General features: G+C 43.2%; 1 protein-coding gene across 1 annotated transcript; it reads left to right on the forward strand.

Moving 5' to 3' along the window:
- Positions 1–749: 749 nt before the first annotated feature.
- Positions 750–9707, forward strand: cltrn (collectrin, amino acid transport regulator; the record flags this gene model as incomplete). Its single annotated transcript, XM_080769645.1, has 6 exons — positions 750–825; positions 2833–2894; positions 6390–6475; positions 7076–7192; positions 8439–8633; positions 9584–9707. 6 exons carry the CDS (start codon positions 750–752, stop codon positions 9705–9707), a joined length of 660 nt encoding a protein of 219 aa, XP_080625771.1.
- Between the last annotated feature and the right edge of the window lie 1013 nt (positions 9708–10720).

The raw sequence follows: 10720 nt of genomic DNA on the forward strand, positions 1-10720 counted from the left end.
CCTTTTGTGACAAAATAAAGGCTTTTCAGTTTGAAATGGCTAAATCTGCCTCTACCGCTGATGTCACGGGTATAGGCAGCAACGGTACCTTCTTTAGTGAGGGAGCACAAAGGACAGTATTATTATTATTATTAAAATAATATTGTACACGTGTCATCTTTAGTGAGGAGCAGTGCTACTGTACACGTGTTCCTGTTCCTGTTCATAAAAAAAGGATTATGACTATGATTCAACCATTTTATGGGAGCAAAAGATCAGTCAGTTTCGCAATATAAGCACTTTTCTTCCCATCCATCCGGTGTGTGTAAGTACAAGTATATCCTATACATAAAAGTATGTTTTAATAGTAGCCATAAGTTGTGGTAGTTGAATGAATTTTACTCCAGGCTCTCGGGGCAGAATGCATGATTATTAATAATTACCAGTGAGTGTGAGTGTGTGTGTGTGTGTGTGTGTGTGTGTGTGTGTGTGTGTGCGTGTGTGCGTGTGTGTACATTTCTCGTAACATGTCCAAAACAGTGTTGCCAGGTAGAAAGCAGTTAATACGTAGGTAGGTAGGAGTGTAGTAGGTGTGTATGTAGAAGGTGTGTGTTTGGCTTAACCATTAAGCACGGCGCTGTGTGTTCATTCATTCCCAGGCAGCAGCTGACCCATGCATGCTGTGCTGCTGGTCATTGTTTGACTGAAGCACTGAGTGAAGTCCATCCCTGCACGCTGCAGCCTGCACCCTGTTTGGACTGGACTGAGTGATGTTGGAGAGCCTGGCACTGCTGCTCTGCCTGGCACCTGCCCTGCAGCTGCAGGCCCAGCCACCCTGTGAGACCGGTAGGTATAGCCCACGACATAACCCTCTGCCATGCCGGTTAGTGTCTGTCTGCTGAGTAGCTTTTATCATAATAATATGCTGTACAGTGTGCCAGAGAGAGAGAGAGAGAGAGAGAGAGAGAGGAGGGGGAGGGGGGCAGAGAGAGGGGAGTTGCACCACTCGTTCACACGGGTGTGATTTTTTTTAATTATTTGTAGACTATCGACTGTTGTTGAATGTTATCGTTGCGCTGTCAGGCAAGAATCAATCGCACCTCCATTATTTAAACTTTATTTTCCTCGGGAATATTCAATGCCTTACTTTGCAAATGTAGACGATCTATACAAGCTTACATTCTTTTTTTCTTAATGAACGTGGTTGTATGTCTGTTGGTTTTAATACATATTGAATCAATGGAAAGTATTGATTGACTAGTGCTGGTACACATCTCTTTGCTGAAAATAGCTGATCTACAAGCTCATAGCGCACTACGAGCTTGTAGGTCTGCTGTTTTTGAAAAATCGAAGAACGACTGACATTTTTCTTTTAGAATCTGATCTCAGGTCAGAATGGGTTAATCAGACCAGTGTGTGTGTGTCCAGTGGAAACCTCGTTATGAATCTGATCTCAGGTCAGAATGGGTTATTGATGTTGTACGCGACTCTGCACCAGACCTGGACACTGTTTAGCTTCAGTGTCGTCAGCCAAGCTGGTCGGTCCCGCCGCAGCACGCCTGCATACTGTAGGCGGTGCGCTTCTTTCCCCTCCTGGCTTTGCCCTGGGTTGGCTCCCATATAGGGTCAATTTACTGGGTTGGCTCCCATATAGGGTTAATTTACTGCGTTGGCTCCCATATAGGGTCAATTTACTGGGTTGGCTCCCATATAGGGTTAATTTACTGGGTTGGACTGTGACAATTATACAATTATACTCATTGAAAACACACCCTGTAAAACATTGAACCCGATTAAAAACTGTCTGGGATTCACACAAAACACAGAGTAGACGTTAAAAAAGGAATGACCCTATAGTAGTAGTCTGTGTTTAAAAGTGAAATATCCCTTTAAGTGCAGACAGTGGATTCCATTGAAGTTTATGATTAATCTTTCTAACAGCGTTAACAGTGTAAAGAGCTGTCAGCAATGACCACAACCAGGAGCTCCCCTCTATCAAAAACTAATCTAATCTTACAAAACAAATTAAGTTTAACCCATTCTGTGCGGGAACCCGTTTTGGTGTCGGCATCACGTTATGCTTTAGCTATTGAAAAATAGCAGATCTACAAGCTCGTAGCGCGCCACCGAGTGGCGCGCTACGAGCTTGCAGGTCTGCTATTTTAGAAAAATCGAAGAACGACTGACATTTTTTAGAATCTGATCTGAGGTCAGAATGGGTTCATCAGACCAGTGTGTGTCCAGTGGAAACCTCGTATGAATCTGATCTCAGGTCAGAATGGGTTAACAGTCTGAGTTATAGTCTGTATAATGCACTTGCAGCGTAGGCTAATCCTTAGAGGTCTGTGTCACTGGTGGACGGATTTCTGAACTGCCCACAGCCCTCCCATGAGACACAGACTGGTTTCTGAACTGCCCACAACCCTCCTATGAGACACAGACTGGTTTCTGAACTGCCCACAGCCCTCCCATGAGACACAGACTGGTTTCTGAACTTCCCACAGCCCTCCTATGAGACACAGACTGGTTTCTGAACTTCCCACAGCCCTCCTATGAGACACAGACTGGTTTCTGAACTGCCCACAGCCCTCCCATGAGACACAGACTGGTTTCTGAACTGCCCACCGCCCTCCCATGAGACACAGACTGGTTTCTGAACTGCCCACTGTCGTTTTAACCCATTGAAGACCCGTGCATGTCTAAGCTGTGTCGTTTTAACCCATTGTCAAAGACCCGTGCATGTCTAAGCTGTGTCGTTTTAACCCATTGAAGACGCGTGCATGTCTAAGCTGTGTCGTTTTAACCCATTGTCAAAGACCCGTGCACGTCTAAGCTGTGTTGTTTTTCTGCCAGGGATTGCGTCACGTGGATATGAAGTGCGACTCAGCATCAAAACAGCTCTGGGAGACAAAGCCGTATGTGTGTTTTATTCATTCATCTACACGTGTATAATCAAATTACATTTGAAGTTTGAAGTTTCATCTCAAACGCTTGCTTTGTATCCATCCAATGTAGAGTGAACTCACTGCAGTCATTAGTATATCGTGACCCGTAGAATATGCCTTTGTGGAGATTAAAAGTATACACATGATTTGACAGTATAAGTGCGAGTACATATTTGAGAGGCCACAAAGATCTAAAGCTGCATGTGATTGTGCGACCTTGAATGCCTTCCCTCAAAAGCTGAGCACACACACACACACACACACACACACACACACACACACACACACACACACACACACACACACACACACACACACACACACACACACACACACTCTCACATTGTGTTTTTATGTGTAACAATATAGTACACACTCACATTGTGTCCCAGTGTTTAGACGTCGTTTTTACTACATTTCCATTTAGTTTTTGTAATATTTTAGTCATCCGAAATGTTTTAGTGTTGGACTAGTTTAAGTCGACTGAATACCATACGATTTCAGTCGACTAAAATGTGACCTGGAAGACGTCGTGAGCTTGTAGATCGAGTCCAAAAACCCAGTGCGACCAAACATGAAATGACTTGTCATTTAAGTTCTACTGGATCTCTTGTCCACTAGTCCCTCCCTGACGTTCTAGTCTAGTTTCTGTTTGTTGACGAAATGGTCAATATATGTAGTCCCATAGTTCAAGTCCTCCTAGCTTGTTTTGTAGTTTTTACATAGTTTTGCCAGTGACAATAGCATCATAGTTTTAGTCAAAGAAATACACAGTGTTGTGTTATGTGCACCACATAGTAGGCTATACAGTATTGTTGTTTTATTCTATCCGTACCAAAGTGTAGTACACACTAACTGTAACTTGTATTACTACCACAGTACACACTAACTGTAACTTGTATTACTACCAGTAAGACGCGCAAACACGGGAAGCGAACGCAGCTGAGACCCTGCAGATCATGTCTGTCTGTCTGTCTGTCTGTCTGTCTGTCTGTCTGTCTGTCTGTCTGTCTGTCTGTCCCGCTGTTACTGTATATGTGGACCTGGCCCCTTTTGTGCCCATATATGGAGCTGAGTGGACCTGGCCCCTTTTGTGCCCATATATGGAGCTGAGTGGACCTGGCCCCTTTTGTGCCCATATATGGAGCTGAGTGGACCTGGCCCCTTTTGTGCCCATATATGGAGCTGAGTGATTGCTGATGCAACACACTCCATATTTGGATAGCGGGACAGACACACAGACACACAGACAGACATGATCTGCTAGGTCTCATTGCGAACGCAGTGATTGCGAACGCAGTGAGCACTTACTATGAGACCTAGCAGATCATGTCTGTCCGTGTGTCCGTGTGTCTGTCCCGCTATCCAAATATGGAGTGTGTTGCATCAGCAATCACTCAGCTCCATATATGGGCACAAAAGGGGCCAGGTCCACTCAGCTCCATATATGGGCACAAAAGGGGCCAGTGATTTGTTTGTTGTGGACCTGGCCCCTTTTGTGCCCATATATGGAGCTGAGTGCGTTCGCTTCCCGCGTTCGCGCGTCTTACTCGTAGTAAGTGCTCACTGCGTTCGCAATTACTACGAGTCCACAGTACACACTAACGGTTTGTTGTAGTCCTACCTCAGTACACACTAACTGTTTGTTGTATTACTACCTCAGTACACACTAACGGTTTGTTGTATTACTACCTCAGTACACACTAACTGTTTGTTGTATTACTACCTCAGTACACACTAACTGTTTGTTGTATTACTACCTCAGTACACACTAACGGTTTGTTGTATTACTACCTCAGTACACACTAACGGTTTGTTGTATTACTACCTCAGTACACACTAACGGTTTGTTGTATTACTACCTCAGTACACACTAACGGTTTGTTGTATTACTACCTCAGTACACACTAACTGTTTGTTGTATTACTACCTCAGTACACACTAACTGTTTGTTGTATTACTACCTCAGTACACACTAACTGTTTGTTGTATTACTACCTCAGTACACACTAACTGTTTGTTGTATTACTACCTCAGTACACACTAACTGTTTGTTGTATTCCTACCTCAGTACACACTAACGGTTTGTTGTATTACTACCTCAGTACACACTAACTGTTTGTTGTATTCCTACCTCAGTACACACTAACTGTTTGTTGTATTACTACCTCAGTACACACTAACTGTTTGTTGTATTACTACCTCAGTACACACTAACTGTTTGTTGTATTACTACCTCAGTACACACTAACTGTTTGTTGTATTACTACCTCAGTACACACTAACTGTTTGTTGTATTACTACCTCAGTACACACTAACTGTTTGTTGTATTACTACCTCAGTACACACTAACTGTTTGTTGTATTACTACCTCAGTACACACTAACTGTTTGTTGTATTACTACCTCAGTACACACTAACTGTTTGTTGTATTCCTACCTCAGTACACACTAACTGTTTGTTGTATTACTACCTCAGTACACACTAACTGTTTGTTGTATTACTACCTCAGTACACACTAACGGTTTGTTGTATTACTACCTCAGTACACACTAACTGTTTGTTGTATTACTACCTCAGTACACACTAACTGTTTGTTGTATTACTACCTCAGTACACACTAACGGTTTGTTGTATTACTACCTCAGTACACACTAACTGTTTGTTGTATTACTACCTCAGTACACACTAACTGTTTGTTGTATTACTACCTCAGTACACACTAACTGTTTGTTGTATTACTACCTCAGTACACACTAACTGTTTGTTGTATTACTACCTCAGTACACACTAACTGTTTGTTGTATTACTACCTCAGTACACACTAACGGTTTGTTGTATTACTACCTCAGTACACACTAACTGTTTGTTGTATTACTACCTCAGTACACACTAACGGTTTGTTGTATTACTACCTCAGTACACACTAACTGTTTGTTGTATTACTACCACAGTACACACTAACTCTTTGTTGTATTACTACCTCAGTACACACTAACTGTTTGTTGTATTACTACCTCAGTACACACTAACGGTTTGTTGTATTACTACCTCAGTACACACTAACTGTTTGTTGTATTACTACCTCAGTACACACTAACTGTTTGTTGTATTCCTACCTCAGTACACACTAACTGTTTCTTGTATTACTACCTCAGTACACACTAACTGTTTGTTGTATTACTACCTCAGTACACACTAACTGTTTGTTGTATTACTACCTCAGTACACACTAACTGTTTGTTGTATTACTACCTCAGTACACACTAACGGTTTGTTGTATTCCTACCTCAGTACACACTAACTGTTTGTTGTATTACTACCTCAGTACACACTAACGGTTTGTTGTATTACTACCTCAGTACACACTAACTGTTTGTTGTATTACTACCTCAGTACACACTAACTGTTTGTTGTATTACTACCTCAGTACACACTAACGGTTTGTTGTATTACTACCTCAGTACACATGGAATGACAACGAGATGTTCCTGTTTCGCTCCACCCTGGCGTTCTCCATGAGGACCTACTACAACTCTGACCAATACAAGTAGGAGCTGTATTTCATTCACACTTAGTATGAAGTCCATGTCTATGATAATGCATTACTGTAGGCCTGTTCATAATGCATAATAATCTTCTCGTAACACTGAAGAAGTATTGATTGTTATGATCACTCATCAATACTTTGTAATAATAATCATAACACATAATAATAATTATGAATAATTACTGGATGCTCACAGTCCTTTTTTTTTTTAAACTTTCTTCTGTCATGTGTCCAGGATCATAATCTATAATAATTCTCAAAGATGTTCAAACATTAGGATTTTATATTGATTCATTGGGCGCTTCGAAAAAGAAAAACAAAACGTTAAAAAGTTGATGTACAAGCTCACAACTTGTACATCTGCTATATCTCATCGCTATTCTTGAAAAGCAATGTTATCAATTTAGTTTCTTATAATGGACTAAATTTATTAGTGTAGTGTTGTGATTGGTTATCAGCGTGTTCCGCATGCTGGTATGAGTTTAACGTACACTGCATTGTGATTGGCCGTCAGTGTGTCCAGTGTTTAACGTACACTGCATTGTGATTGGCCGTCAGTGTGTCTAGTGTGTAATATACTGTGTTGTGATTGGCCGTCAGTGTGTCCAGCGTGCTGGTGTGCGGGGAGACGCCCCGCGTGTCGTTCTGGTTCGTGGTCGTGTCACATGACCACCCGACACAGACGGTCGACAAGAGGGATGTGGAGAGAGCTGTGAGGTGAAGATACACACGACGCTACGCTACGCTACGCTACACAACGCAACACAACACAACACAACACAACACAACACAACACAACAAGAGGGACGTGGAGAGAGCTGTGAGGTGAAGCTACACACTACACTACACAACACACCACAACACAACACAACACAACACAACACAACAAGAGGGACGTGGAGAGAGCTGTGAGGTGAAGCTACACACTACACTACACAACACACCACAACACAGAGAGCTGTGAGGTGAAGATACACACTACACTATACACAACACTACACAGAGAGCTGTGAGGTGAAGATACACACTACACTACACACAACACAACACTACACAGAGAGCTGTGAGGTGAAGATACACACTACACAACACTACACAGAGAGCTGTGAGGTGAAGATACACACTACACACAACACTACACAGAGAGCTGTGAGGTGAAGATACACACTACACAACACTACACAGAGAGCTGTGAGGTGAAGATACACACTACACAACACTACACAGAGAGCTGTGAGGTGAAGATACACACTACACAACACTACACAGAGAGCTGTGAGGTGAAGATACACACTACACACAACACTACACAGAGAGCTGTGAGGTGAAGATACACACTACACAACACTACACAGAGAGCTGTGAGGTGAAGATACACACTACACAACACTACACAGAGAGCTGTGAGGTGAAGATACACACTACACTATACACAACACAACACAACACGTGCACAGACAGACAGGCACGCACGCACGCACGCACGCACACACACATTCATAAAGTAACAAGTAGGTCTACGACCACTTCGTCCTCTGCACACACCTCTCATGGATTGGTTGTTTGTTAGAATCATCATAAGATGGATCCCACTAAACTATAAAGCAAGATTTATGCTTTTTGTCGTAGGATGATGTCTCACACTGAAAATAGCAAACATGCAAGCTTACAACACGTCGCATTGCATCGTGAGCTTGTGGGTCAGCTGTTTCCAGCTCTAATAAACCCATCCCTTTTGGTGTTATAGCATTATGTCATGCTTTAGCTATTGAAAAATAGCAGATCTACAAGCCCATAGCGCGCCACCGAGTGGCGCTCTACGAGCTTGTAGGTCTGCTATTTTTGGGAAAATCGAAGAACGACATATAGACATAGAAACAAAGCTTTTTCAGGAAAACTGTCAGGATGTCGAAGAACATTTTTTAGAATCTGATCTCAGGTCAGAATGGGTTAATGTGTTCAGGATGTCGAGGCACCGCATCAACAGTGCCTTCCTGCTGACCGACCGGACCCTGGAGTTCCTGGGCATCCCCCCCACGCTGGCGGCCCCCCTGGTCCCCGAGACCCCCCCCTGGCTCATCGTGTTCGGGGTGGTCATCGGCCTGGTGGGCGCCGGCATCGTTCTCCTGCTGCTGTCCTCCGTGATCCAGAGGAGACGGTGAGGATCCCCCCAAAATTGAACTGGGGACCCCCCAAAATAATCATATTTGAACTGGGGACCCCCCCCCCCAAAATAATCATATTTGAACTGGGGACCCCCCCAAAATAATCATATTTGAACTGGGGACCCCCCCCAAAAAAATAATCATATTTGAACTGGGGACCCCCCCAAAATAATCATATTTGAACTGGGGACCCCCCCAAAATAATCATATTTGAACTGGGGACCCCCCCCCAAAAAACAATCATATTTGAACTGGGGACCCCCCCAAAATAATCATATTTGAACTGGGGACCCCCCCAAAATAATCATATTTGAACTGGGGACCCGCCCAAAATAATCATATTTGAACTGGGGACCCCCCCCCAAAATAATCATATTTGAACTGGGGACCCCCCCAAAATAATCATATTTGAACTGGGGACCCCCCAAAATGATCATATTTGAACTGGGGACCCCCCCCCCAAAATAATCATATTTGAACTGGGGACCCCCCAAAATGATCATATTTGAACTGGGGACCCCCCCAAAATAATCATATTTGAACTGGGGACCCCCCCAAAATAATCATATTTGAACTGGGGACCCCCCCAAAATAATCATATTTTAACTGGGGACCCCCCCCCCCAAAATAATCAAAATAAAGCGCATGAGGCGATTTCACTCCTCCTTCCTGGTAGGAACAGAATGCATTCTGGCATGGATTTGCCTCAAACACACGCTGGCCGTTGACTATCATTGTGCCGTTTGTGCTGCGTTCACGTATGAAACATTCGTTCACGTGTCATGGCCTCGATCACATGAACGTTGCGCAATGATAGTCAACGGAGCAGCGCTGGCTCGAGCTGCAATGACACATTCGGCCACTATGTCCATTTGGCCTCAGGGTTTCCTCTGGGTGCCGTCTCTATTGTATTATATACTCTAAGGTCCAAACCCTCCTCCAGGAAGAAGAAGGGACCGCCAGAGGATGGAGAGGATGAGGTGGTGGAGAACGGCGTCGCTCAGGAGAGCTTAGACGGCGTTCGCAACGGAGCGTTCACAGACGACGAACGCTTCACAGCGATGTGATAACGTTCTTCCTTAAAGTAGGAAGACATGTTGAAATCACTCCACATAAACCCCTTTTCCACCGCTTTGTTGCCAATAGAGGATATGCGGTGTGACATCATCGTCAAACCAGGAAGTTATATATGCATAGGAACGCATACTGGGCTGTATTTTGCGTGTCTTAAGTACCAGGTCTTATTCCCTATAACTTGAGTAAACTAAAGACCTGGAGGCGTGATGATCAATGCTCTTTGGCCACTCAGAATAGCCAAATGGCATTGACCACGCCTCCAGGTCTTTAGTTTACTCAAGTTAGGGAATAGAATCTGGTACTTAAGACACGCAAAATACAGCCCAGTTGAGTGCAAAAAAAGTACTTTCTGGCCTTGACAACTCATACATGAAAACAGAAAAGTCCAATATGATTGCATTCAACGATGTTAAATTACATTAAACTCACTTTGCCATTTGATTTTTCACTCGATTTGCCATTCACTTTATGCATGTGCATCCAGGGAAGCACAAAGACAGCAGTATCGTTACTGCAAACCACTGTGTTATGAATTTTACAAGAGTTTGCGTTTGATATGTTGTAACAAATGTAGAGATTTTCGGATATGATTTTTTTTTCATGTCTTGCACAAAAAAAATACACTGTTATACTGTGTTTCATGATGAAAAGCCAACATTATCATTAACCACCAATCCTACTGCGGAAATTGCGGAAATGGCAATTGTGGAAATTGCGGAAATTGCGGAAATTGGAAATTGTGGAATTGCGGAAATTGCGGAAATTGCAAAATTGCGGAAATGGAAATTGCGGAAATTGCGGAAATGGAAATTGCGGAAATTGCGAAATTGCGAAATTGCGAAATTGCGGAAATGGTAATTGCGGAATTGAAAAATTGCGAAATTGCGGAAATTGCGGAAATAACACAATTGCGGAAATTGGAAATTGTCCCCAGGGCTTTATACTAAGGGATACTCCTTTTCCCTCTACACCAACATTTCTTCCCCGAAAATAGCCGATCTAC

This window comes from Protomyctophum bolini (assembly GCF_963924005.1).
Source record: "Protomyctophum bolini genome assembly, chromosome: 8".
NCBI lineage: Eukaryota > Metazoa > Chordata > Actinopteri > Myctophiformes > Myctophidae > Protomyctophum > Protomyctophum bolini.